Source organism: Acanthopagrus latus, chromosome 24 (genome assembly GCF_904848185.1).
Source record: "Acanthopagrus latus isolate v.2019 chromosome 24, fAcaLat1.1, whole genome shotgun sequence".
Lineage (NCBI taxonomy): Eukaryota > Metazoa > Chordata > Actinopteri > Spariformes > Sparidae > Acanthopagrus > Acanthopagrus latus.
Window position 1 is genome coordinate 9,642,840 of NC_051062.1, and position 26,060 is coordinate 9,668,899.

The following is a 26,060-nucleotide window of genomic DNA, read 5'->3' on the forward strand; positions in this document are numbered from 1 at the left end:
TAAGCCAAAGCTTAAATCAGCCATCGTTTTGGGCATTTCCCCTATTCTCACTTCCGTTTTCTTAGGTGGCACTTAAGCAAATTAAACTAAATTCCTTCTGGGTTAATACAAAACAAAGTGGGTTATTTGGTGATTGCTGAGTTTAAACATTAAAGAGTCACTGTAGTCTTAGGGAAGAATTATTAATCAGGAAAGATTTATTCATTTTTTTTTTTTTACGCCTAACCAAACAAAGGCTTTGTTATCATGAGTAAACAAACAAACTGACCTTAAAGGACAGCACAACTTCATACTGTTTTACTTAGTTTTTAAAAGTGGTGGACCCTGCCACCTGTTTAGCTTCAGACAGTGTTCTAGGACTGTTATGTCCCTCTGAGAGCAGCTTGTTTATTCACTTATGAAAAAGATAAATATATCTGAGTTGGTGTCACTACCTCATTAATATTGTAAATATTAAATTTCCTTCTCAAACTGCATAGTGCCACTTTTAAACAGACCAGTTCCTTCTGGAGGACTGAATGGAGAACAGATGAGGATATTGTATTGCAATCCAAAAAAAACACATATAACTAATATTTTAAATGCTTGTTACTTTAAATTATGCTCAATGGGGGGCATGGTAGCTATTTAAAATTGAGAACAACAGCCTGGTTTATGTTGATAAACTTGGTCAGAAACAACATAAATTAATCTGTGTACGTTCCCTTTTTTTCTCTTAACCTTGGCTGCAACTCTGAATATTTTTGGAGCGACAGACGAACTCATGAGAAGTTCTCAAGATGTCACATGCGTCAAAGTGCGTGCAGAGCGTGTGCGGTCAATAAAAGGTAAACAGATGGCGCGGAGGGGCTTCAGCTCAGCGTTTTCCCAAACCCTTATTGAGATATCCCTGCCCTGATTGGCCGAGCGCACCAAACAGCCGCCCTCGCCGCAGCCAATCGGAGCGAGCCTTCGGAGTTTGCCCACGTCGTCTACGTTTGGTGCACGTGCTCCTTCACGAAAGCAGCCCGTTGTCCTGGTCGGAAGTTGCTCACTCGGCGGTGTTGTTCTGCGTTCGGCGGTACACCGGCGTCGTTTCTCACCGTGTTTTTTTAAACACGTTTTTTTTTCGGCCACGTTCGATTTACAAGGTGAGTGAGGATTTACGGGTGGGGAGAAAATAAGAAGCAAGAGATGTTAAAATGGGTAAATTGCGACACGTGCGTTTGACGTTGGGCGACTGAAAGCCGCTCGGTGGATGCTGTTTTCTGATGCAACGCTGTAACTGCGTAGTTCATCTTTTTTTATTTGACCTTTAACAACCTTACATGGCTCATTTTTCCGTTTATAAACGGCTTACAATAAACCCAATATACCTAACTGTTAAATTTATTGATCCCCCGGTAATGTTACGTGCACATCAACCGTTATTTTTTCTTTTTTTACCGTGCATTTCTTTAGTGCTTATTTTTGCTTCATAGCTCGTTTAATTAAAGTGTAGCTACCTTTTAATCTGCCCTGTAGTTTGTCTGTCATGCTTTGACTGTATGTTATGGCTAGTAAAGGATATAGTTGAGTGTTGGGGCTTCAACAATCGGTTATTTTGCCCTTTATTTAATCGATTTAGCTCGTGTTAATGTCAAACAATAGTGCCGAATTCAAATTCACTGTTTTGGCAGACCAGCAAACCAAAAGCCAAATATATTTGGTCCATAAATATAGAAATCTGACGGGAATGATCCTATTATTCACATTTCAGAAGCCAGTACGTTACCGTGAGAGTTCAGTGTCAGCGCGCATGCTTTCGATGATTGTGACCTTTATTTGATCGTTTAAGCTCGTTTTATTGTCGGAAAATAGTGCCGAATTCAAACTCACTGTTTTTTCTGTCCAACAACCAGAAAAAAAACACGTGTTTGTGCCATTATTAAAGAGAACTGATGGGGAAAAAAAGCAATTGGTTACTTTTGTGACGCTAGAACTGAAATAGTTCTAGCTCTATCATTGATGCAACTATCGATTAATTCGCCCTTTATTTTATCGACTGAGCTCGTTTAGATGTCAGATAACAGTGCTGAATCCAATTTCATAGATTTATAGGACCACCAGACCACAACCTAAATATATTTGGTTTATTATTAGTGTCAAGGCAAAAATAAGAAGACTTTTTTTTAGAAAGATCTTTGGCTTTTACTAATTATTTTCTGTCATGTTTTGCCCTTGAGACATGTCTGCCAAATATTCTCTCTAGCAGTTGATTTTTGTGGTTGTTTGGTTCCAATCAGGGGTTCAAATCCCTCAATATAATTTTATAAGTTTTATTACACCAAATATCAGCACATTTTTCATTTCACAGCCCAGAGCCTTTTGCTTGAACTCCAATCAATCAATTGTTTGAACAGTTCATGCTTGCTCAACTAATCAGGCACCACTTTATCATTACTCACTCTTGCATATCAGCTAAAAGGTCATCACCATCATCTGGCTTCCTGACCATGCGGTGGTGGGTTTTCAGGTGTACATCCCTGCAGTTTTACATTGTTTTTTTATACTCTGCAGCATTCCTGCTTTTCACATTTGGCCCACCATTTGTTATGGCTGACTGAGTATCTATGGTCTGCTCTTCTTGTGCTGTTGACCAGCTGTTACTTTGGTCGTTTTTTTGTTGCTGGTAGAGCAATTATCTGACCAATTTTGAATAAGCCTAAATTATAAAGGGCTTCTGCACAGTAGAGAGCACTGGACATACCAAAGGAGATTAGAAACGGTACAACTTAAGACGATAATCAAGTCTGATAGCGTAAGGTTATTACAGGGATTTCTCATGAGATTGGTTTTAATGTTGCCAGGCTCGGATCAGGTGATTTTTGCACTGTTTTCCCAGCCTCATTCGGTACTTGAGGATTTGATTCTTGGCTTGTTAAACAAAGATTCTTCTCGTTAAATCCTCTTGCAAGTCTTTTATGCTATGCAAACTTGGGCCCTGTGCCACGAGTACTCTCACGGAGGATCATGTTGCCCCGTTGAACCCTGCAAGGCCACCACATACCAACTCTTCTTTCCCACATTTACCACAAAGGTTGTAGCCAGTAATAGCCATATCAAACGCAGAGATTTGAGATACCTGTGGGCTGGAAGAGGGTTTAACAACCAAGATTGGTTTCTCTATCTTTTTCATTTTGAGAATAGATAGTCATCAAGTGGAATTAGATGAAAGACTAAACTATACATCTTCTCTTATTTTTCTGTTTAGATAAAATGCATCATATTCACCAGTGCGGCACTAATTTTAAAGCAACATATCTCAGGGCCTTTTTGTCTCCCATGCAGAGCTGTTTGCTTAAGAGGATTGTAGTTGGTTCAGTTGGTGGACATCGTCTGAACTCTTGGTGGAGTCAGAGAGGGGCCCTGGTTTCAACAGCTGGCCCCGGTGTGTACACTAGGTGTTAGTGAAGGTTCATCTGTTGCCATTTCCAGACAGTGGCGAAACCTAATGGATGTATTAATAGGTGTCAGGGGGCTTATATTTAATATAGTTATCTGTAGGGCTGCAATATCTATTATTGTATTTGATGATCTGTAGATAATAAGTTAATTTTGCTCTATAAAATATCAGAAAAAGGTAAAAGTGACGATACCAAAAGCCTAAGAGGACGTCCAAAAAATTTCTTGTTTCTTGGTATTCGGTTAACTGTCCTATACCCCAGGTAATATTCACAGTTAAATATAATGTTGACCTTATTTTCCTCTGAAAACAGCTTGTTTATTTGCTTTTGGAAAAATTAAAATCCCTGACTTTATTATTACCTCATCAATATTGACTAAGCCCTGAATTTCACTTTAGCCAAAGTAATGGTGCAAACCCCAGTTAACAGCTTCTGTTTGCTCTTCTCAAAGTGGTAATCAACTTTAAGATAATGTTTAACTTATGGTTACACATTTGGGAGTTATATAACATTTTATAACCAGTTGTGACCAATCATTGAGTAATTTTCAGGAAACTTTACAGTCTCAAACACAAACATAAGGAAGCTGGATGCACACAAGTTCTTATTTAATAATTTATCTTAAGCAGAAATAAATATTCGGCTCTTGAATCTTGAACTATGACTCAGCATGATTCTGTCTTCTTTGCCCAGTCACTTCCTAATACGTGTTTTTTGTGACTGATGCAATATTAGCCTGAGCTTGATCAGCCAGTTATATGGGCTATTGACACACTTTCAGTTCTGTTTTCTCAGGTAGTGCCTAATTTGTTTGTCGTTTCAATGCAAAGTTAAGCAATGAGTATGTTCAGAGCTGAAGGAGCCTTTAGATCAGTCTGTGCTGCTAAAGCTTCCCAGTAAGCATGATACAGCTTTATTTGTCATTGTAGAAATGACTCAGCATTAAGGGAAGAAAGGAAAGGAGTGGTTCTTTGTTTGTTTACTACTGCTTATCAAAAATAAGGTTGTATGTAGTTTAACATATATCTTATGGAAGCTTTGCTGTTTCTTGCAGTTCATACAGGGGCAGTTTTGAACCACAACACTGTACTATTACAATTCAAAGCCATCAACAAGTACCAAAAGTTGGTAACTAAAGGCTGGCACAGGTTGTTATTTCTGTTTGTTAACTATGTGATAAGAACGTACCTGAGTTGCATAATAACACAGATTAATCCCGCCAGTCTATTATTTAGGCAAAGCTCCAAGACAAAGTGCAGCTATGCCATCAAAACAACAGTTGGCTTACTCACCACTTTGTTCCAGGCTGAAATATCTCAACAACTCATGAATTATTGGTTGATATTTCCATGAGGTTGACCTTTTCATGGCTTTGTGTGAAATATTGTGATAACTCTTGGGTGGATTCTGGACTTACTGTGATAACTTTAACTTGTTAACCTTGCGTCTACCACAGTTGTCATGTCTTGGTCTTTTTGAGAGGATTTAGGAATGCTGCACAGTTTGATGTCGAAAAGCTAGCACAACAGAACTTGACATTCATATCTTCTTAAAAAAAGTCACAGATTATCACATAACTCTTATTTCCTCTGTTTTCCAGGGTAAGCCATGCCGTCAGTTCCCTCAACCAAAGAGAGCCCTGTCAAAGGCCCCATGTGCCCTCATGCTGCCAAGCTGCTCAACCACAGCAATGGAGACGTCAAAATCCCGCTGAACGGCGTTGAAAAGTTGCCCGCCATGGAGGACAATCAGGAGGGGAATAGAACCATTCAGATAAACACAAAGAACGCTACTGTGGAGAGGAAATGGATCCGACCTGACCTCCCCAGCCGCTGCACATGGAGCCTGGGAGCCTCAAAAGCTGACTCCCCTCATCCACAAATCCCAAGGTCAGTGTAAAGTCGAGATTTTGTAAGAAAGATTTTGTGTCTGAGACTGAAATGTATTATTGTACAGTTCACAGTTGTTATTTTGTTTTATTTAACCATTGAAAACAAGTTTCAGCAAACACCTAAGGAGTGGCACTTGGCAAAGAAGCGGTTGTATTGAAACAAGTAGTTATTACTTCACAACAGTGTTGGCAGGAAAACCAAGTTAGATGTTAGCTGGCATCCTCAAGGTGTTAGAGTGATTTATGCATTCATGTGTATCAGAGACGGTGTCTCTGCATGTCTTTGTTGAATTTTGTTTTCTCCCACTCTCGCCTCACAGAGCCGTCGCCCCAACCATTCTCCCAAACATCTTGCACAGGATTGGGGACACTCCCCTTGTGCGCATCAACAAGATCCCCAAAGTTTTTGGACTCAAATGCGAAATACGTGAGTCATGGAGTGTTCAAGTTTAGACACATTCACATATCAGACAGGAGGTGTGACTGTTGGTTATGTGTGAGTCATTGACACCATGTAAACACGGGAGTGGTGGTATCAGACGTGTTATATCAGAGGATTTGTTTCTTATTGATATGCATTATCAAAGCAACAAATGAAGGCCATTCAAGGTCAATTGCATAATTTCAGCTTTCTGAATCAAAATGTTTCTGTTGTGTATTTGTAGTGGCCAAGTGTGAGTATTTCAATGCTGGCGGCAGTGTGAAGGACAGAATCAGCTTGCGGATGGTGGAGGACGCCGAGAGAGCCGGCATCCTCAAGCCTGGAGACACCATCATAGAGCCCACCTCTGGAAACACTGGTAAGTAACTGCATGTGACTGGAGAAAGTGTATTTTTAAAGGTATGAATACTATGTTAATTAGCTGAAAGCAGCTGTGTTTTAAAACTTGTGTCTGTGCTTTTTCTTTCTTGTTTTCAGGTATTGGTTTAGCTCTGGCTGCAGCTGTGAAAGGCTACCGCTGCATCATTGTCATGCCTGAGAAGATGAGCATGGAGAAGGTGAGTTCTCCGTCATACTGTCTGAGTACCCATGCTTTATATTCAACTGGTTAAAGGGAGTGTAAGAGTCACTTGTCTTTGTGACTGTAATAAAATCCATCAGTTTGAAATAAATCTCACAGAAATTATCACGACTGGACCCGGTTCTTTAGATTTTCTACCACTGGAGTGCTCCAGAACATAAGACCTACAAAAAGTTACACATTTTATCAGGAATGTGATAAACCTTTCCTCCTTTTTTTTGTTTTTACCCTCTACAGGTGGATGTCTTGAGAGCTCTCGGAGCCGAGATCGTCCGTACACCCACCAGCGCTCGCTTCGATTCCCCGGAGTCTCACGTGGGCGTGGCCTGGCGCCTTAAAAACGAGATCCCCAACTCACACATCCTGGACCAGTACCGCAACCCAAGCAACCCTCTGGCTCACTACGACACCACGGCTGAGGAGATCCTAGAACAGTGTGACGGTAAGAACATCTTTTTAGCCCCTTGTCATTCTCAAAAAATATATAATCTAATCCTATGACAGTTTTGTTTACTCTGTTGTCTCTTTACTCATTCCCTTCTTACAGGTAAAATAGACATGCTGGTGGCAGGAGCAGGCACAGGAGGGACAATCACTGGAATCGCCCGCAAACTGAAGGAAAGATGCCCCAACGTCAAAGTAAGATGTCAGATATTTCTCATTGTGTTTCCATGTCGTGAAGCTATCATAATTACCTTCATACTTAGTCAGTACATGGATAAAAGGAAGTAGAATGACTCTCTATTTAGCGACTTGTTGTAAATGAATGAGTTTGTTGTGTGCAGATTGTTGGTGTTGACCCAGAAGGCTCCATCCTGGCTGAGCCTGAGGATATTAATAAGACCGATAAGACCCAGTACGAGGTGGAGGGTATCGGGTACGATTTCATCCCCACTGTGCTCGACAGATCAGTGAGTTCAAGAAGCCGTTTTTTCCTCACTCCACTTTTTCTTCTGTTAAACTTATGCACAGCCACTTACAGTAATTTGTCGTCATATTTTCAGGTCATCGACACCTGGTACAAGTCAGACGACGAGGAGTCCTTCAACATGTCTCGCATGCTGATCAGAGAGGAAGGCCTGCTCTGCGGTCAGTTCCAGCTAAAGCAAGCACCAGACATCTGGGTGAAGTTGTAAACTCAGTTAACGTCAACTCAGCTCTCACTCTTCTCTCCGACAGGAGGCAGCTCTGGAACGGCCATGGCAGCAGCAGTAAACATGGCCAAAGAGCTGAAGGAGGGCCAGCGCTGTGTGGTCATTCTGCCAGACTCCATTCGCAACTATATGTGAGAATCTCCACATGTCCAGTCATGAGGCAGTCTATAGCCTTAGTTTTACTGGAATATTCACAACTGACGTGTATACAGACTTGAGCCACTTCTGGTTCCCCTGTGTTGTCCATTAAGGTAATTTGATCAGCAATTTTTCTTCTCCTCAAGGTCCAAGTTCTTGAATGACAAGTGGATGGTCGAGAAGGGCTTCCTGAGGGAAGAGGACATCATGGTGAAGAAACCCTGGTATGTATAAAGAAAGGGAGTTATGTTCTTTTTTTCCATTTGTGGTTGTGTGCAACCCTCTTATTGCTCTCTGTCCATCAGGTGGTGGAACCTGAGGCTGCAGGGTTTGAACCTGTCTGCCCCGCTTACCGTCCTGCCCACTGTCACCTGTCAGAAGACCATCAAGATCCTGAAGGAGAAGGGCTTCGACCAGGCACCCGTAGTGGATGAGGCTGGGTGAGATGATTAAGCTGAAATACTGCATGTCCGGATCCTTTTCATCCACTGTGTTTTAACCTTGTTGTGCCCTGCAATGGCTTTAACCTCAACCTCTGTGAATGTGTGTGTGTACAGGTTAATCCTGGGCATGGTGACTTTAGGGAATGTGTTGGCCTCTATCCTGGCAGGGAAGATAAAGCTGTCAGATCCAGTCAGCAAAGTGCTCTACAAGCAGTTCAAACAGGTAAGATGCCAAAGAAAGCATTCAAGGTTTGTAGGTTTAAGGCTAAGTTTGTAAATCAATTTGAAGACAAAATTCCTGATGCTGATTGGATGACAGCAGCAGCCAATGAGGAGAGGGGAGGATCTACTGATGAATAGGCTGTCAATCGGATAGATAAGATCCACTTGTTTTTGTTTTGACTGGCTTTGGTCCAGAAACAGATTGTTAAACCAGAGGGACGTAATGACCTTCAGCCATACAGCTATCACCAAATAACCATTTATGACTTTGTTGGATAATCAAGAAGTTGTTGCAAATAATGTTCTTTTTCTAACTGATCTGGCACATTGTAAGCCAGTTGTTGCATTAATTAAATGTTGATTGTTTTATTTACGCCATTGTCTTATTGTCATTCTTAGATCCGTCTGACTGATAATTTGGGAAAGTTATCCCGCATCCTGGAGACTGACCACTTTGCCCTGGTGGTGCATGAACAGATCCAGTGTAAGTCCAACATTAACAGTCGTATACACGCTCTCATTCGCCTCCCACCACATCTTTCTTAAATATGAAAAAAAAAGTCTGTGCTAATTTTTTATAAAACTTTGGCACCCCCTTGTGGTGGTATGAAAAAAAACACAGTTTCAGACACCTGTGTACACTATAAATGCTCAGATTTATAGCATTTGACCTTCAGTAGACTGAGTTTACCTGTGCGGAGTCAGTGTCTTTCTGAAGGACGTGCTGTTGACTGATGCAGTTCATAAACCCGAGACCCTACCGCACCCACATTTTATTGATAACAGTGGTCTGGCTCAGTGGGTCAATGTGCCACTGATCATCCCTCTCTTAAACACAAGTGTCAAAGTCCAAGCATCCCAAAGAGAAATTGATTTTGGATAACCCTGCCTTATTAAGTCTGAAATTGATGAGAATTTGGCAACAAATGAGCATGCCGCTGCATTTTTGTGTTTGGTTCACTGTTGTACACTCGTCCAAGGTCATGTTTACATAGGGCGAATGAAGGGGAGTTAAGATAGTTGGATAATAAAGTAATGCGTCATATAAATGGCATCAATGCCAAGGGCCCCATTCAAGTGCAAGGTGCAGTGCAGGAGATGTAGAAATATATACATATATATTTATATACATACATTTCCTAACCTAACGTGCCCCTCAGGGTTTCTGTACAAAACTCAACTTGATGAGCAAGCTAGTGAGAGCAGAGCTAAAATATTTGACATTAGACTGATATGCAGAAACAAGACTCCCAGTTAATGTTGTTGGTGTCTGTTTGCTGAAGCATTTCTCACATAATAAAACCTGGACTTTATTTATGTTTAAAGACTCGATTTTAGTTGTAAATGGATTATTTCCAGTACTTCAGACTTAAGGCTGTAGAGTTTTGCAGTTCATCTCGTGAGACTTACTGTAGAGTCATACCCACATACTTCTTTATCCTCCTCATCATCTTCATCACTCTCGTTTTCCACCAGACTTGACTGACGGCACTCCGAATCTGAAGCAGATGGTGTTCGGGGTGGTGACGGCCGTCGACCTGCTCAACTTCGTCACGGGCCGGGAAAGGAGAGAGCGGTCCATGTCAGAGTCCACTGATGAGCTGAACTAAAGCACACAGTACACACTTATACATTTCTTTACACTAACATAACCAACGCAATAACGAGTTTAGTTGGCGCGTCTTAAAGATGGTAAAAAAAAGAAAGAAATCTTGTGAAATTCTTAATTTAGGTGAGCTTTTTATTTTCTTGATTCATTTTTTTTATGTTTGAACTGGAGTCTAAAGGTTTAATAGCAAAATATATTGTACTACAATGTAAACTCATGAGATGGTTACTTTTTATTTGATTATTATTATTATTATTATTATTATTATTATTATTATTATTATATTTGCTTGTAGAGTTAAAGACGAATCTTTTGTAAGTTTACCATGTGTAGAAAGCTTTTTGTTTTTTATTTTGAATAGAGGCCTCTCTGTTGCTCCTTTTTATTTGTCTCAAAAGTACATGATTATTTCCTGTTGGCCTTGTGTATCAATCAAACATCAGAAATTCATATAGAGATTCATATTCATCTCATTTATGGAGAATGGACTATTAGAGAGTTGCTGTATATAAGCCTATTGTTCTTTTCAGTGCTGCTTACTATGTACTGCTTTTTCATTGGTGTACGTGTACACATCAAAGAAATACATGCAGAGCGTAATCGAATTACTTGAAAAAAAATTATGCGCTGTTCTTTCTTTTCCTTTCAACGCAGTGCCTGTGATGTAACTGTAAAATTGTCTTGACTATTTAATCTTAGCTATGTCTGAGAGAAATGTTTTGTATTGCATCATTTTTCCTTAATGAATGTGTATGATTAAATAAAAGTTTTAAAGAAGTCTGCGACTCTTTGGCTAGTCCTTATTTTAGCCTCAGACCAGAAGTGAGAGGAGGCATGAAAATAGGTTAAACATGATTTTATTTTTGTCAGTCTAGAATCAAAGGTGTCACTGGATGAACTTATTTCAGACATGTTAGCTCCAGTTCCTTTGTTTGTTTTACAATTTCCTTCTAATGACACAATGTGTGAAGAAAGGTAATGTTTGGTTGAACTGCACAGAACTGACATCCACACATGGAGACACTGCTTCTTTACAAGCCAAAAAATGTTTGAATTTGAACCCCTGGTTTAATAAATAGATGGTGATTCAGGGCAATGTAAACATTAAGAGACATATTTGAGTAAAAGTGGTGATAAAATATAATTTTGGTGAAATTCAAGGTCACTAAAAGAATAGTATTTGAGTATAAAGGCTCAAAGCCTCTGACATTAAATGAATTTTAGTATAAAGGGTCAATGCTGGTAATGTACTCAAGTATAAAAGTAAAAGTATATTTATACACATATTTACATGTGTGTATCGTGTAGGCAAGGGGTTACCAAATTATTGGATCCAATTTTCAGCATTTTTCAGATTATTGGAGTTTGTGTTATTTGTTATTTTTCGATTGCTGATAAAATAAATGACTTGCATTTAGTGCAGCTACAAAGTAACTAGTATTAAAATAAACGTTGCAGAGTTAAATGTACAGTAATTCCCTCCAAACTGTGGTGGAGGTGTAATGGAAGTACTAGAGAAAGTACTTCAGGTGAATTTAAGTACTGCACTTGAGTATTCTTTGTATTTAAATATAAGCTGTATATGTTAATATAGTGCAAAGCCTGTCAAATACGTTCATGTAATACAATCACAGAAACATGATTAAAAGAAAGTAAGTTGTAATAATGATCACAGTCGTGTTAATGAATTGATATTCACGTATGGCGCCGTCTTTTAGCAGCAACTCATCATCTAATAACTCATTTTTCCAAGCTTATGCAACGGGCCGTGAACGCAGATATTAACAGTCATTAACGCGTTGTGTTTGTGTCTGCCATGTGGTTTGTGGCACACGTAAAAATCCACTGCTGATGCCGTGTCGGCGGGGCTTCATTGGGAGCAATCTGCTTTGATTGCGGCGCTGGAACTCCGCCCTCTCCGGCGCACGCCGCATTGCAAAAGGAGCGAGCCCCTTTACGTTGTCAGTATCCAATCAGCGCTGTCAGTGCTGGTCGCTGACCGTGGCGATGTATGTGTTGTGTGGTAGATGCTACGAGGAAGGCTAGACAGGCAGTATGGCGGAGGAGGGCAGTGTGTACGAGTTAGAGGGGCTTGAAAAACAATTACAGAGTTTGTTGGGCCGCTACACAAGTGATGAGCTGCGAGCCGATAACAAACCGTTCTGCTCTGACTTTTGCAAGGTAAGGAGCCGTGCGTGAAGTTGGTGACAGGCTTGTTGTCGAAAATAAGAGCATATATGTTAGCCGACTCCCCTCCCCCAGAACTGGCCGTGACACGGCTAGCATTAGCGGCTGGGCTCGTTAGCATGTAGCTAACGAGTCGTAGTCGCATGAAAAAGAGAGACAATGCCGTAACATCTGTTAAATGTGATCTATAATAACCCAGACTCAGATTCAGGTGACATTATCGAAGCGCCCGAGCGTGTAAATGAGTCATATTTTGACAACTATTGTTCACAGTTTAGCTAGCAAGCTAACTCGGCTAATGGCTTCAGCCAGCTGCCCAGCTAGCCCAGATCCTGCCTGCAAGTTAGCGTAGTTGGTATCCTGAATGTTTACCAAACCGATGGGACAACTTTTTTTTACATGTTTGCTACATTTTTAACTAGTAAGCCAGTTAACTGACGTTAGCCAATCTCCACCTTAAGGTTGCCATGCTATCAGCAGCCTGCATTATCAAGCATATCCCCTAAAGACTATAACTTTGATTGCGGTTTAATGACCTATTTTAACCCACAGTAGCAACAGGGCATTGAGAGCTACTGTGCCACAGAAAGATTACATAATTTCTGGCGTCACGTCCTCAATGCTACAATGCAAGAATAATAAAATTGGCCATTACATCCCATATAGAAGTGTTATAAAATATCGGGGCTTGCTTTTAAGTCTCTGAAGGTAAAATGATAAAGTAATATGATCTAAAAGTATGTAGCCTAATGCTGACGGTTGGAAATAATCACTTTTACTTTCCCTTTCCTAAGATATGAGCTTTTATTTTGCAACTAAAATATTGAAATGCCATTCTGACTTTAAATTTGAGGTTGAGCTCCGTTTGAAAACACAATTTGGTTGAATTCACAAAGCATAAGGAGTTTCATCAGCATCTCTCATCAAGCAAATTAACTGTCAGTGGGAAATGTTGATGCTCAGTTTACTGGTAATATCATGGAACCAGCTGTACCGATTGGACAAAGGCATGAGAATATCATTGTTGACAGTAACATTCACAGGATTCCAGTGGTGCACAACGCTGATGCCTTGGATCTCTACCATTAGAGGGCAATGTAAGCACATTGTGTTTTAAGGGATTTGACAGGTCAACTCTCTTGTATTATTGTGTTTTGCAGAACTAGGTGGCACATTTTAATGCCATAGTTCATCATCGTGCACTGTGGTCAAAGTACAAATAACAGGACAGCTTGACTGTACAATGAGTATTTTGATTTGAGTAACATAATAAAGGTGGGGCTGGACTGTGCCGATAATTCCAGTGTGATTCTTACTATTTTACTGTTGCGTATGGGAAAAATATATCGGATATTAGTCTAACAGAAAGCTTTACTGTCTAAACTGACATCAGTGCACTAAAAAAAAAAAAACTTCACTGGGAATATAATGATTATGGATTATCTAAATCACATATTTCTGCATAATTATCTATAAAAAAAGTTTTCATATCGAGCAGGTCAGACAACATATACACCGATACCACTGCATGTCTGCGATAGACCAAATCAGCCAACCAACACATTGATCAGGCTCTACAGGATCGTTAAGCATCGGAACCTGTTGCATCATCTTTTTTTAGCTCCTACAGATTTGAACATGCCAAATATTACAATCTACATGTCAGTTGTCTTTGTTCTTTTGTCTCACCGTGCAGCTGGTGGAGGAGCACGCCTCTCGCTGGCAGGTGCCGTTGCCTCAGCTCAGGATCCTCGACGTAGCTCTCAGCTACTTCACGCGAGCCTCCACCTTCTTCGCATCAAACTGTGATCATGTGCTCCACACACTCAGTAGTCTGGCCTTGTAAGTACACAGACCTCCCTAAAGGAGATGCTTTCAGTCTTGGCTTATATCTTTATCGTAATAGCATTGGCACTGGAGTACTGTGATTTAGAACTTGTTATCTCTGTTTGTGTTAGCTAAATGGTTTTCTGAGTACTACAGCAGCGTGACTCATGTGAAAGCCACATGTGGTTTTCAGTCACATAAACTTGCAGCACCAGATATAATCAACTAACTTGGGATGAAAAATACAGACTGAATTTAGCTGAACACAGTGTGCTGCTGACAGAGCTACTACCCCAGGCTTTCTTATCTAAACTCCTACTGAATCCCAGAATCTCTTAACTTTGGGCATTTAGAGCCAAACCAGTAACACCTACTTTGAGAGCGTCCACATACAGCTGGCACTAGCCCTTAATCAATTTCCATGCTAGTCCAGTGATGTCTGTGACAGCTTGAATAATTCAAATGATGTGTTCTTCACAAATGTGATAAACACCTGCACATTTTACTGGAATCTGTTGTTTTATCTGTCTTACTCATCACTCACGCTAGCTAAATTTAGATAACCAGCACACCAGTTATAACCACATCCACAAGTACAGGGACTGCAGGCACGTTGTGAAAATGTCTCCTGTGAATTATTATTTCAACAACAGCACATCCATTTTTATTTGTTTTGGTTCCTGCTTTATTCAGTGCTGCTTCACTGGTCACATTGGTTCAGTTACAATCTAATGAATCAAACACCTCATTGCCACTTTGGTTACACAATGTACAATGTTCTCATTGGAAAAACTCACATAAAACTTCAGAAATCACACACACGACACTGATAAGACCGAGCGTGTTGTAAAGTAGTCAGGAAATAATCGATTTATACAACATACAACCTGCTTGTCAGTGTTATCCACAGTGAAAAAAGATTTTCAAATCCACAGAAAAAACAATTAGAATATTCACACATACGATAAATAAAACAGTGTTTTTTATATATTTATTTATTTATTTATTTATTTATTTATTTATTATATTATATATATATATATATATATATATATATATATATATATATATATATATATATATATATATATATATATATATATATATATATATATATATATATATATATATATATAATATAATATGTCTGGGGACAGTTGGTGGCAATGTTGTTGGAACTGAAAGTTTATTGTGTTCATTCACTCCTTCAACTAAAGTTGTGTACCAGGAAAAAAAAAACCCTGGCAGGCTGCCAGTCGCTGACTCTACTCCCATCATGTCTTCTCCCTCTCAGGGTTTCCCTCAGCTTCCCACTTTAGTGCACTCCCCTGCCTCTTTATATCCTCACATCCACTACTTAAATGAAAGTTATATGGTTCAAACTGCTTTAAAATTTTGGTTTGTTGGTGGAAAACAAATAATTGTGGTCTGTTTGCAGGAGTGTTTTTGAGTTGCTGCTGTTCTTTGACCAGAAGGACTTACATCAGGAGCCACTGAAACACTTCACTGTTACATTCCAGGTGAGAAAGAAGTGCCAAGAGGATTTATAGATGTTTTAGTTGATTATTTAAAACTTTGCAAAACATACTGTAATTCTTTAAAACTACAATAGTTTATAGATATGTAAGCACTTTATTAAAACATTTTTTATCCTCGCACTGTTTCAGGAATGTCATTTGGCCCTTGCAAGGCATCAGAATGTTCACTTACTTCAGGTTGAGCGTTTGGTTCGGAGCAGCGGGCCTTGGGCCTGTCCAGCCTTACAGGCAATCCTCAGTGAGTCCAGTTTACCTCAGAGTGAAGGTAGGTAACGTGGTTAACATTTGTAGAATACCCAACAAAGATATTGCCTCACAAACTACTGTTGACACTAAATTAGTTCTTCTTTGTAGCTCACCTGAATCTGTTTATATTTGTCAGTCTGTAAGCCGCAATTTGTGTTTTAACTCATTTCAGTAAATACAACCATGTATTGCTGTACTGTTGGTACATTAGATATTACTGAAAAGCCAAATTTGTTCTGCATCGTGCCCGTTTCTTTTAGAGGAAAGATTTTTCATGTAAAACACTGCGGTACAATAAATGTTTTATTCCTCATGTTGAGACAAATCAAAAAGTTTTACTCCAATATGTAGCTTCTCCAAGGCGTGTTATAAATTGTTAATGTGGTTCAGAGTGTACCTGAAAACATTTGCTTAAAAATAGTTTGTTCTCACTGGCTTGCTTCTTGTAATTCATGCTAACCTCTGAAGTATTAGTGGTGAAAGTAAACTAAAACCATGTCTGTCTCTCTTCCTTAGTGGATGCGTGCATTAGTTCCGAGCTGCCGGTGTTCCTTGAGCTCCGGGTGCGCTACCTCTTATCCTGTGAGCGGGTCAGTGAGGCTATGGCCCTGGCTAAGTGTTGCGCTTGGCATCCCACAGCAGGACAACACTTGTTCTTCCTCCAGGTCTACCTCACGTGGCTTTTCAAAACCTCACAGCACGACAGCCTACACAAAGAGGTGGGTGGACTTATGTGTGCTGAAGACTAGCATGTCTTTCTGTGGAGTGGTGAACATGTTCACCGCAGACAGTTGTACCTGCTGCTGTTGCTTAGCTACCACTTAACTATGCCAATATGTTATCTGTAGGGCTAAACTTACACTTTTAATTTACTTTTTTTCAGGTGGCTGACTTCAGTGGTAAAGATGCAGTTCACATCATCTGTAGTTTGGAGGATGAGGAAAAGGATGATTTGCTGCTAGCCCTCAGCAGAGCCTTCCTCTCCCAGCAGCTTCGTAAGGGAGACATGTACTACTTGTGGTAAGTAAGCTTAGAATTCGCTCATAACTAACCCATGTTTAGACTGCAGAGTTGCAAAGGGTGGCATTTTCGTGGTAGTAAATGTACAGTGTGATACGTATATTTATCCATTGCCTTGTTAATGGGAATCAACCCCACATTTACATGCATATTGTCAAAAAAATTAGGCTTGAATAAGTGTGAGTTTATCTGTTGCGTGAGATTTGTGAGTTAAAACGCATCTGACAAGGTATTAAGAATAATATTTACTGTATTCTTTGCAGTGATCTTGTCTTCATATGGAGTAAACTTCATCATCGGTTGAAAACATCCAAGGAAGCGCTACTGGAGGAGATTCGGGAGCTGATGCTGTCTGCCACCAATGTCAACACAATCTTCCCATTCATCAGAGCCATACTGCAAGAAGTGAGCAGACATTTTGAACTGCTGTGAATTTTAATAAAAATGTATGTGAATTTGGGAACCTATCAGGGTTTCTATATGTATTAAACTGAATATCTAACATGTCCTGTTTTTGCATTTCACTAGGTTGGTGAAGATGGAATCCAGTTCTGTGTGGAGCTTTGTGTTAACGCCCTGGGGTCTTGCCTTCCCTGTGATGTTATCACCAAGTCCCTAATCTACAAAACCATTGCGAGCCTGCTGCCTAATGACCTAGAGGTTTGCCGGGCTTGTGCTCTCCTTGTCTTCTTTGTGGAACGCACTGTTGAGGCCTACAAGATTGTGTACCTGCTTTACATGCATCCTGATCAGGAGTACCATGTGGAGCTCAGCCCCATCAGAAATCATGTTCGCTTTGAAACTCTGCAGGTAGAGACATTTTTTATAACCCTAACCCTTATAACAGAGAAAAAACTTTCTCAGGCAGACCACATGAGCAATAAAAAACAGTTGTTACTAGTTTCCTGTATCTCATAACCACACATTTACTCTTCTTTCTTCCGCAGGTCTTAAAGAAAGACCTGTATTTTGACCCAGAGTTTTGGAACCTCATTGCTTTGCGGACCAACTGTTTGAAGCTGATGAGTGAGAAGGTAGTGAGTGCTGCTCTGGACGAAATCATGGAGGACAAATGGATCCTTAACTACTGCACCAAAGAACCTGCTCTCCGATCAAGAAAAACAGTGTGTCAGAGAGGACGTAAAGGGGCACTTCAGGCATCAGCTAAGAAGCAGCACCATAATGAGGATACTGACATGGCAACAAAAAGATTCAAGGTGGGCCCAGGAAAAACACGTCTAAGTGTTGACCACACTGTGAAGAGGAAAGGCAACCATAGGTCACGACATTTGAAGGATGTGTCATCAGAACCTTTAAGGCGCTCATTTTGGCAGCTGGAAAGACTACGGGACAATGGGGGCTATGGAGAACATAGACGCACTACACGACTGTCAGAGAAGAACCCACCAAAACGCAGAATTAGGAAACCCAAGTGGCTTCTTGAAGACTCAGGAACTCTTGAAGAGAATAATGTTCCTCAGAAGATAAAGAGACACGGGTTGAGGCTTCAGAGGCACCATCAGTTATCTGTTGAAAAGACACCTGAAAGTGGTCAGATCAAGAACGATGCAAAACACAAACTTTCAGTAAACTCTCATTTGATGGCAAGGGAGAACAACAGCAAACACCAGAAAGGACTTTCTCTGGACTCTCCTCAACCAGCCAACCCTCCACAAGTAATTCTTGAGCTCTCCTTACCAGACAACGAGCTGATGGGCTCATTTAATGAGGACACTTGCAACAGACAGAGAGGGTTCCCTCAAGTGCTTCTTTACAAACCCACAGTGAAGATTCCTGCCACACCACCACCTGTGAAGACTGTGCATCGCAAAGAGGTTGTTCTTAGAGCGCGGGATGCAAGTATGTTTTTGCAACAGTTGCACTGCTATGCTCGGCGGCCGAAAGGAAAAGGTAATGGGTTGAATATTCAAGGCTCGGTATCAACAATCACCCGCTCGTCTGTGCAAGGAAGCCCTCCAAAAAGTCCACACGGAGAGATCAGTGAAAAGCCTGAATTTCCCTCTCACACACCAGCAGCAGGAGTTCCAGAATCCCCAGTTTTAGAAAAAGCTCAAACTCAAAAAGCAGTCTCACGAAAGACATCCTCAGCAGGAGAGCTCTCTGAAAAGTCTGCTGTAAAGGTGAATGTCCCTGTTTCCTCACAAACACGAGCAACAGGAAAAGTCCTGCAAACCAGGACAAGAGAGCTCCATAAAAAGTCTGAAATGAAACTTGCCAGTGCTTCACAGATATCAGCAGCAACTGAAGCGACAGAATCCCCAATCTTAGAAAAGGCCCTGCAAGCTCAAACAAGAGAGCTCTGTGAAGAGTCTGCTGTTGAGATGAAAGTCACCATTGCCTCACAAGCCCCAACAGTGGGTAAAGTGACTCAGTCCCCAGGTTTAGATACGATTTCTAAAGCTCAGACTGTAAGAGACTCTTCAAAAACCTCAACTTCAGCTGAACTGCCGCAAACTGTAGACAGCAATCAGATGGGTGGTAGTGAAGAAAACGCTTCAAAGATTGGAGCTGCTGATCCCATGCTTCCACAGTCTCAAGATGTCGTTCATAGAGATGGGAGACAACTTGAACTGAACTCTCAGGCTGAAATTGGTTATCCAGGGGTCCACACCACTGTCAGCAGCAGCATATCTGAGATGGATGTTTCACCCAAACGTTCTGAAAATGACACAACCCCTGGAGGAACAAGGGTCGCTAGACCTAGAGATCAGGACAATATTAATGACATATCTGCTCTGACATTGGTAACCGAAGTGGTAACTGAACTTGCACCTGAGAAACTTGCTCATAAACAGCCACCACCTGAGGACAGTGCCTCCAAGGAGTCAAAAGCTGGAAGTAAAGCTAAAGTTCCTCACAAATCACATACTACCTCCAGCTGCTCTGTACCATACCTTGGGGCCTCTGCAGGTGCAGATGTGCAAGGGATGACGGAGGGAATTCATGATTTTGATCCAGAAACACCTGAGAACAGTGAACCTATTGAAACAGAAGAATCCAGGTTGGAATACTGTTGTACCTTCTGCAACAAGGTGTTTAAGGGAAGTCGTGTTGTAGCACATGCTATGTTCCATTATCGAAGAGATGAGTGCATGTTCTGTGGCACCATGTTCAAAGATGACCTCCTTGCCATGATGCACCTGTCCAATCATATTGAGAAGCTAAAGAGGATCAAAGAGTTGCCTGGTAATAAAGCCCAAGAAAACTGTGTCTCTGACACCAAAGATTTCTCTACACCTGAGACCTCTGCCAAAGACAAGACCACAAACATGTCCTCTGGGCGCCGCGGTCGTGGGAGACCAAGGAAATCTGCCGTCCCTCCTAACTCAATAAGTCTTCCAGATTCAACCCCAACTGGACCCAGAAAATTAAGATCTAATGACAAGCCCATGGATGGTCTTTCTTTACCAGAAAAGAAACAAAACGCACCAAAGCACCTTAATAGTCAAACTCCTGTTCACAAGGTCAATGGGCATATTGGCAAAAAGAAAGAGCCTGACAGACGGAAAAAGGATGCTGTAAAATCTGAAGCTAAGCTGCCACGTAGACAGCAGGAGATCACTGGAGATGGAGCAAGTAGCGGTGCTGAGAATCCCAGGTTGCAAGAAAACCGAGACGCAGAAATGGATTCCACAACATCAGTTCAGGTGGTCAAAGACTTCATCTGTTCTACCGACAATAAAATGAAGAAGACAGGATCTCTGAAGGTCCCAAAGACTGCCATAAAACAAGATGGGAAAGAGAAAAATGTGGATCCCCAAGAGAAAGTTTGCTGTCCTGTGGATGGTTGTGGTTGGTTCACAGACCTGTCAAAGAATCGCGTCGCACTCCTTTACCATGCTCTCAATGATCACGATGGTGAGGTCAGACCTTTACAACTGGCGTTCCGTATCGGAAACAACAAATGTAGTATCTGCATGAGGGTCTTGTGGAGTTTCGAACATTTTCAGCACCACGTTGAAAGACACAGACTCAGTCCTCGGCATCCTTGCCCTCATCAAGGTTGTACCGCCAGGTTCAAAACCGGAATGGAAATGCGACGCCATGCTAGGAGGCACATTCCGCTGCAGGCAGTGTGCTGCCTCCCTGGTTGCTCTAAACTATTTATTTGTCTCTGGGCACTGAACCTTCACGAAAGAGAGCACTATGCTTCCAAATCCACCAAACCCAACAAGATTACAAATAAGCAAACAGGTGGCAAACATAATAACACTCCAACTGTGAAGAAACAACTGGATCATAAGCCAGCAGATGAAACTGCTACCACTACTGTAACTAAAGCTGTGAGCTTCAAGGCTACTCGTAAATCAAGAGGACGAGCTACACGTAACTTAACAGGAAAACACGATGAGCTTCTTTCTTCCACCACCACCCGAGCGTCTCTGTCGAACCAGGAGCTGAAAGGGAGCAATGAGACCAAAGACTCTGATGTCTTGAAGAATCTCTCTAACAAGCACACCTCCGCAGAGCCTTCTGGCCCTAATCTGAGATTAAAGCAAACGTTCAAACAAAAGAAAGCAAAGAACGCAGCGCTCAAAAGTCACAAAGTCCTCTCGTCATCATTGCTACACAATATCAAAGTAAGGCATAAGTTCAAGAAAGGGCAGGTCAAAGTAAACACTCAAGGTCCTAAAAGAAGAGGGCGCCCACCCAAATTTAAGAAAGCTGTGCATGATGAAAACATTACTACTGGTCAAGACAGTCAGGAAATGGAACAGAAGAGCTCCACTCCAAATGTGAAAGAGGAGGTCAAAGACAAAGAAAAGAGTCAGCACGTTCAAGATGTAGTCAGAACTACAGACGCATCAATCAGTGAATCAAAGGCTAAGAAATCAACAAGCAAGCAGATAAAGAAAGATCCTGTGAAACAGAGGGGGGTCTCACATAATACCCCCAAACCTGATGTGACAGTTAACAGTTCAAATCAATCAACCATCGCCACCTCAGCAGATATAACACAGAAGTCAACTGTTGACAAAATGAAGAAACTGCAAAAAGCGAAAAAACGCTCTGCGACGAAAGACATTGGAACGGCTTCTTCAGACTGCAGCAAGTCAAAGAAGCAGAAGGTTACAAACGGCATAGCCAACACAAAGATAAAGAAAAAATGTCCTTCCACAGAACAAGAGTCTGCCTCGTCAGATTCTGCTGCCCCACAGGTTGAGCCCAAAACAGCAGCAGCACCAGTAGAAAATTCTGCTGATGAGGACGGAAAAACAAAGGCAGAAAACACAGACTCGACACAACACTCCTCTGGTAACTCTGTGCCTGCAGTTCAGGGTAACGGTATTAATGAGGTAACCGCAACACCCACAATCTCAGGAGAAAAAACACACAAGGTAACAACAGAAGAGAAGTCAAAGAAGACAGACATAATGAAAAAGGAAGGAAAGAAAGAAAAGGGTTCTCGTACTGCTTCCTCAGGCTCAGGCAAGACAAATAAGAGGCACAATGATCTGAATAAAAAGGGGGATAAAAAGTTGGTCAAAGAAAAACAACCCTGCAAAGATGCAAGCAAAACCGTGAAAAAGACAGGCTCTCCTGCCGGGGAAGGTCAAGCAAAAGAAGAAACCTTGAATGCAACACTCAACAACTCCGTCTCTGTTGCCACAGCTTGTGGCTTGAATGACGCCACTTCTCAACTCACTGCTGCTGAAAAGGACACGCAGAAAGGAGCAAAAAAAGAGAAATCAAAGAAGCCCCAAGTCCCTAAAAATTTGGACCCCAACAAAGCAAATAAAAAGCGCAAGGTTGTTCATAAAGAAGGTGAAACAAAGACTGTCAAGAAAAAATGCAAAGATCAGGGTGATCCATCAGTACTTCAGGCTGCAAAGTCAAATGCTAAGGTCACACCAGCGACTGTGCCGAGCTCTGCAGCCGAGGAGGGAAAAGTTTCAGCGGAAACACCACAGTTATCTCCAAGTAACTGCCCTGGTTACTCTATGATAATGAACGGACAAGCGTCAAGTGAAGATTCAAAATCAACAGTGTGTAAGGAGGCTCTGGCAGAGTATGGTAAGAAGCCGTACATGCGTCCACCGCCCACAGCATACCTGGATGAGAGGTACACCACCATGCCGAAACGAAGGAAGGAGATGTCGTTTTCGCCGCCATCTCAGAGAAGCGTCGAGCAGGCCAAGGCTACACCAGCTCTGCAGAGACAACGCTGTGCCAACTGCTTCGCCACGTTCAACAGTGCTGAGGATCTTCAGAGTCACCTCCAGCAGCAGAAGTGCTCGAACATCTTTGGATTTGACTCTGATGACGAGGGTGAGTCTGCAGTCTTTATTATTGAAATCCAAAGCGTATTTTAAGTGTCAATACCTTCTTGTTTGGCCTGTGAATCCGTGAATCAAAGTGCCTTTTCGAGCTCCCCATCATGACATTCGATGACGGCGGTAATTTGCAGCTTCCAGTTTGGTCTCTTGGCCACTTTTGTCAGGAAAAACTAGACGAGCCACTTAGTACCCATTTTCAGGAGGTGTGGAAACATCTGTAGCTTTCCAGGGCTTACTTTTGTTGGGGAAAAAAACAACTAGTTTATACAACAATTTCTTGATATGTATATGGGGATGATGCACATACATTTAGACTTGAAGGCATTCATGGTGTTGCGCTGAAACTCTGTAAAGAACAAGAAAAAGCTAGTGCTGTTAATTTGTAATTGTCCAGTTCCTAATATAATATGACACCCACTTTTGCTGAGTAATAAATAATGGAATCACAGAGTTTAAATTCTTGGTGCTAGTTGACAGTTCTGTTTACTTTTTCTCCTTCGATGCTGTAGGATGCACAATAGAGTGACCTGTGGACCCACACGGAGCCCCCGGATGGATCGTACCTCACTGGATCACGGCTCCCTGGATGACTTGTTCTTCACTGCTGGCAACGACTCAACTGGAGGCTGACAACCGAGAGGGGTTGCCTGACTTTTGCTGCAGCATGTGCCTGTAACTGCGAGGCCCGGGAGCGGCTAGAACACGTGAACTAGCCGATCAACAAAAAGAAAACTGAACTGAATATCAGTCAGACTGTTTAGCAGTACTGCTAGTACTGAAGTGCCTGTTCTGGAACCGCCGTTTCCAGCTGCTTCACCTGGGATGGAGATTAAGAATTGTGGCTTAAAGACTGGACTCTTGAAAGCTGTGGAAAAAAAGAAAACTGAAGAGAGATGAGAAGGCTGCTCCTGCTTTCACTTAGATACATATTTTCACATCAGTAAGCCATATAATGCCATTTTTTTGTTTGCTTTTTGCACTCATAAGATTTCTCGATTTTTTTTCTGCTTAAACTCTCTAAATGACAGGATTGTACAGTGAATGAAACCTCTGTTTCATCAATACATGCTGTGTTAACATCCTAAGGTTATGTGTAATTTAGACTGAGTCTAAACTTTGAAAAGCTGTAAGATTGCTGTACCATCTTTGGGATTTTTTAAAAAAATGTATAACCCTTGTTTAAATTACTAATTGTATTTCTTATACAAAGTACCCTGTGGGGGTTTAGTTCTGTGCTTGTTCTCACCTTGAGTGACCAGTAGGTGTCAGTGTGCACCACATCTTTTTTGCAACAGAAGGATTTCTACATGCAAAGCTGCTCCGCTGTATTCATCACACGCCACTTCCAGCCACATCTACCAACTCTTTTTCCTTTAGCAATAACAACCACAAAATGTGTCTGTATCCCACTAATATTTTTGCTGGATTCTGTCACCTTTTGTTGTATCTCTTGTATTCGCTGTCTGTGGAGCAGCTGGCATTCTGGCTTATGTTTTCTCACTTAAACATAGGATTTCTTTTCAATTTTATCTTAACCGAACTTTTCAAGACGATAGAGACGTTGTGATTTCTCTTTTAAGATATCATGAACTATTACAGTTTTAAGTGTTATGGGGAGGCCGCACCAGTCTATCACGAGCAGCAGCAGGTTATATTTATTTATGTTTTATTTTCTATCTTTTGTAAATATTTGAAGAGTCCAATGGCTTATTATATAAGGGGGGTGTCGGAGCAGGGTTTATATTTTGTTCTCGCAGAAAAAAATAAAACATTTCAAATGGCATCTTTTCTGTGGACCTTGTAGTGCAAGTTTTCATCGGCGGAATGAGCACTTTATTCCAGAAGTATGAAATGTTTTAGTGCGCTGGCAGCAGATAAGAAAAAATTCTGAACTGCGTCCCAAGTAAATCAATCAAACGAGATAAATCTCCACCCCTGCCAACCTTTTCCCTGTGTCATCTTACCAGTACTTAAGTTTGCAATCCAACATGTGAAACTACTCAAAAGGCAGAACCAAAAGAGGGGAACCCGGCTGCCAACTGCACATAAAACAGCAATTAAAGGTTCCATGGTTTCAGCTAGTGCACAGATTATGTTAAAGGGGTTCAGTATTAACGAGGCCAAGAAACATTAACAGTTGGTGCAGCGCTTTCGGAATAAGTGAGCTGAGCATTTTCTTGCAGGGGTGGTGAAAATTGATGGGTTGTAGTAAAACCTCCCTGATTATCTGGATTGAAACGCAGGACAGGAAGAGCTGCCAATCAGGACCAGAGTTTAAGTCTCACTGCACAAAACTTTTAAACTGATTTTAAAGGAGCAATATGTAAGATGTGAGCCACTGCTAACTGCTGCTAACTGTATTCTATGCATGACTGTTACTGTTGTTAGCACGTTAGTTCAGTTGGCTGTGCAGCTAGCCAGGCTAATGGGGAAGTCTTGGTGTATACACCACTAGCGTTGGCTTGCTTAAACTTAAATGTCTCCAACAAAACACCAACAATCTGCCCTCTCCAGTAGACATTATGCACCACAGGATATACAGTGTTCAGCATAATGGGCCTAATTTTAAGTAAAAGTATAGCATATTAGTCAATATCAGGGCCTAATAGGCGGAATACATCCTACGACGTTAATTATTGCTTCTCGTCTTTCCTCTGTCATATTGAATTAATGATATCTCAAAATGACATATGAAGATAATCACATAGAGTTGTGACTTAATGGATCCACCACCTGGTGATGTGGAGATGGTATCCAGCTTAATGTAGAGTAATTATTCTCATGATAATCATGTCTAAATATTTGAATTTTGATTACATTCCCCTGATTTGCAAAGAAGCTGAATCCACAGCTGCACTCAGAGGGCCTGGACCTCTACCAGCTGTAGCCTCGGGCCAAGTCTTCTTGGTTTCAGGTTCATTTTTTAGGCAACATTTGCACGATTTCTAGAGAAAGGCATGCCACTTTACTTTTGAAATTAGCTCTGTTCTTGCCAGTAAGTGAGCGGAGACCCTTCTGACTCTGAGTGAGTCAGTTGAT

The 26,060-nt window shown here is 41.3% G+C and overlaps 2 protein-coding genes across 2 annotated transcripts; both read left to right on the forward strand.

Annotated features, from left to right (window-relative positions):
* The first annotated feature begins 972 nt into the window (after window positions 1-972).
* Window positions 973-10,682, forward strand: LOC119015565 (cystathionine beta-synthase-like). The gene is made up of 15 exons (XM_037091651.1): window positions 973-1,130; window positions 5,026-5,314; window positions 5,637-5,743; window positions 5,982-6,116; window positions 6,236-6,315; window positions 6,576-6,780; window positions 6,886-6,977; window positions 7,124-7,249; window positions 7,343-7,427; window positions 7,518-7,623; window positions 7,777-7,854; window positions 7,936-8,070; window positions 8,188-8,296; window positions 8,695-8,779; window positions 9,772-10,682. The coding sequence occupies exons 2-15, from the start codon at window positions 5,034-5,036 to the stop codon at window positions 9,903-9,905; spliced, it is 1,758 nt and encodes a 585-aa protein (XP_036947546.1). The 5' UTR covers window positions 973-1,130; window positions 5,026-5,033; the 3' UTR covers window positions 9,906-10,682.
* A 1,197-nt stretch (window positions 10,683-11,879) lies between these two features.
* LOC119015399 lies at window positions 11,880-24,804 on the forward strand. Its single transcript, XM_037091352.1, has 10 exons — window positions 11,880-12,085; window positions 13,788-13,933; window positions 15,357-15,438; window positions 15,586-15,721; window positions 16,219-16,421; window positions 16,586-16,722; window positions 16,986-17,127; window positions 17,251-17,532; window positions 17,670-23,013; window positions 23,531-24,804. Exons 1-10 carry the CDS (start codon window positions 11,960-11,962, stop codon window positions 23,545-23,547), a joined length of 6,615 nt encoding a protein of 2,204 aa, XP_036947247.1. The 5' UTR covers window positions 11,880-11,959; the 3' UTR covers window positions 23,548-24,804.
* Window positions 24,805-26,060: the final 1,256 nt, after the last annotated feature.

Bases quoted from the DNA above. Each gene is read 5' to 3' on its own strand.
- LOC119015565 (XM_037091651.1), top strand. From the start codon at position 5,034: ATGCCGTCAGTTCCCTCAACCAAAGAGAGCCCTGTCAAAGGCCCCATG. The intron at 6,316-6,575 runs GTGAGTTCTCCG...TACCCTCTACAG, and splicing joins AGAAGATGAGCATGGAGAAG to GTGGATGTCTTGAGAGCTCT. The intron at 8,071-8,187 runs GTGAGATGATTA...GTGTGTGTACAG, and splicing joins CCCGTAGTGGATGAGGCTGG to GTTAATCCTGGGCATGGTGA.
- LOC119015399 (XM_037091352.1), top strand. From the start codon at position 11,960: ATGGCGGAGGAGGGCAGTGTGTACGAGTTAGAGGGGCTTGAAAAACAA. The intron at 16,422-16,585 runs GTGGGTGGACTT...ACTTTTTTTCAG, and splicing joins ACGACAGCCTACACAAAGAG to GTGGCTGACTTCAGTGGTAA. The intron at 16,723-16,985 runs GTAAGTAAGCTT...TATTCTTTGCAG, and splicing joins GGAGACATGTACTACTTGTG to TGATCTTGTCTTCATATGGA.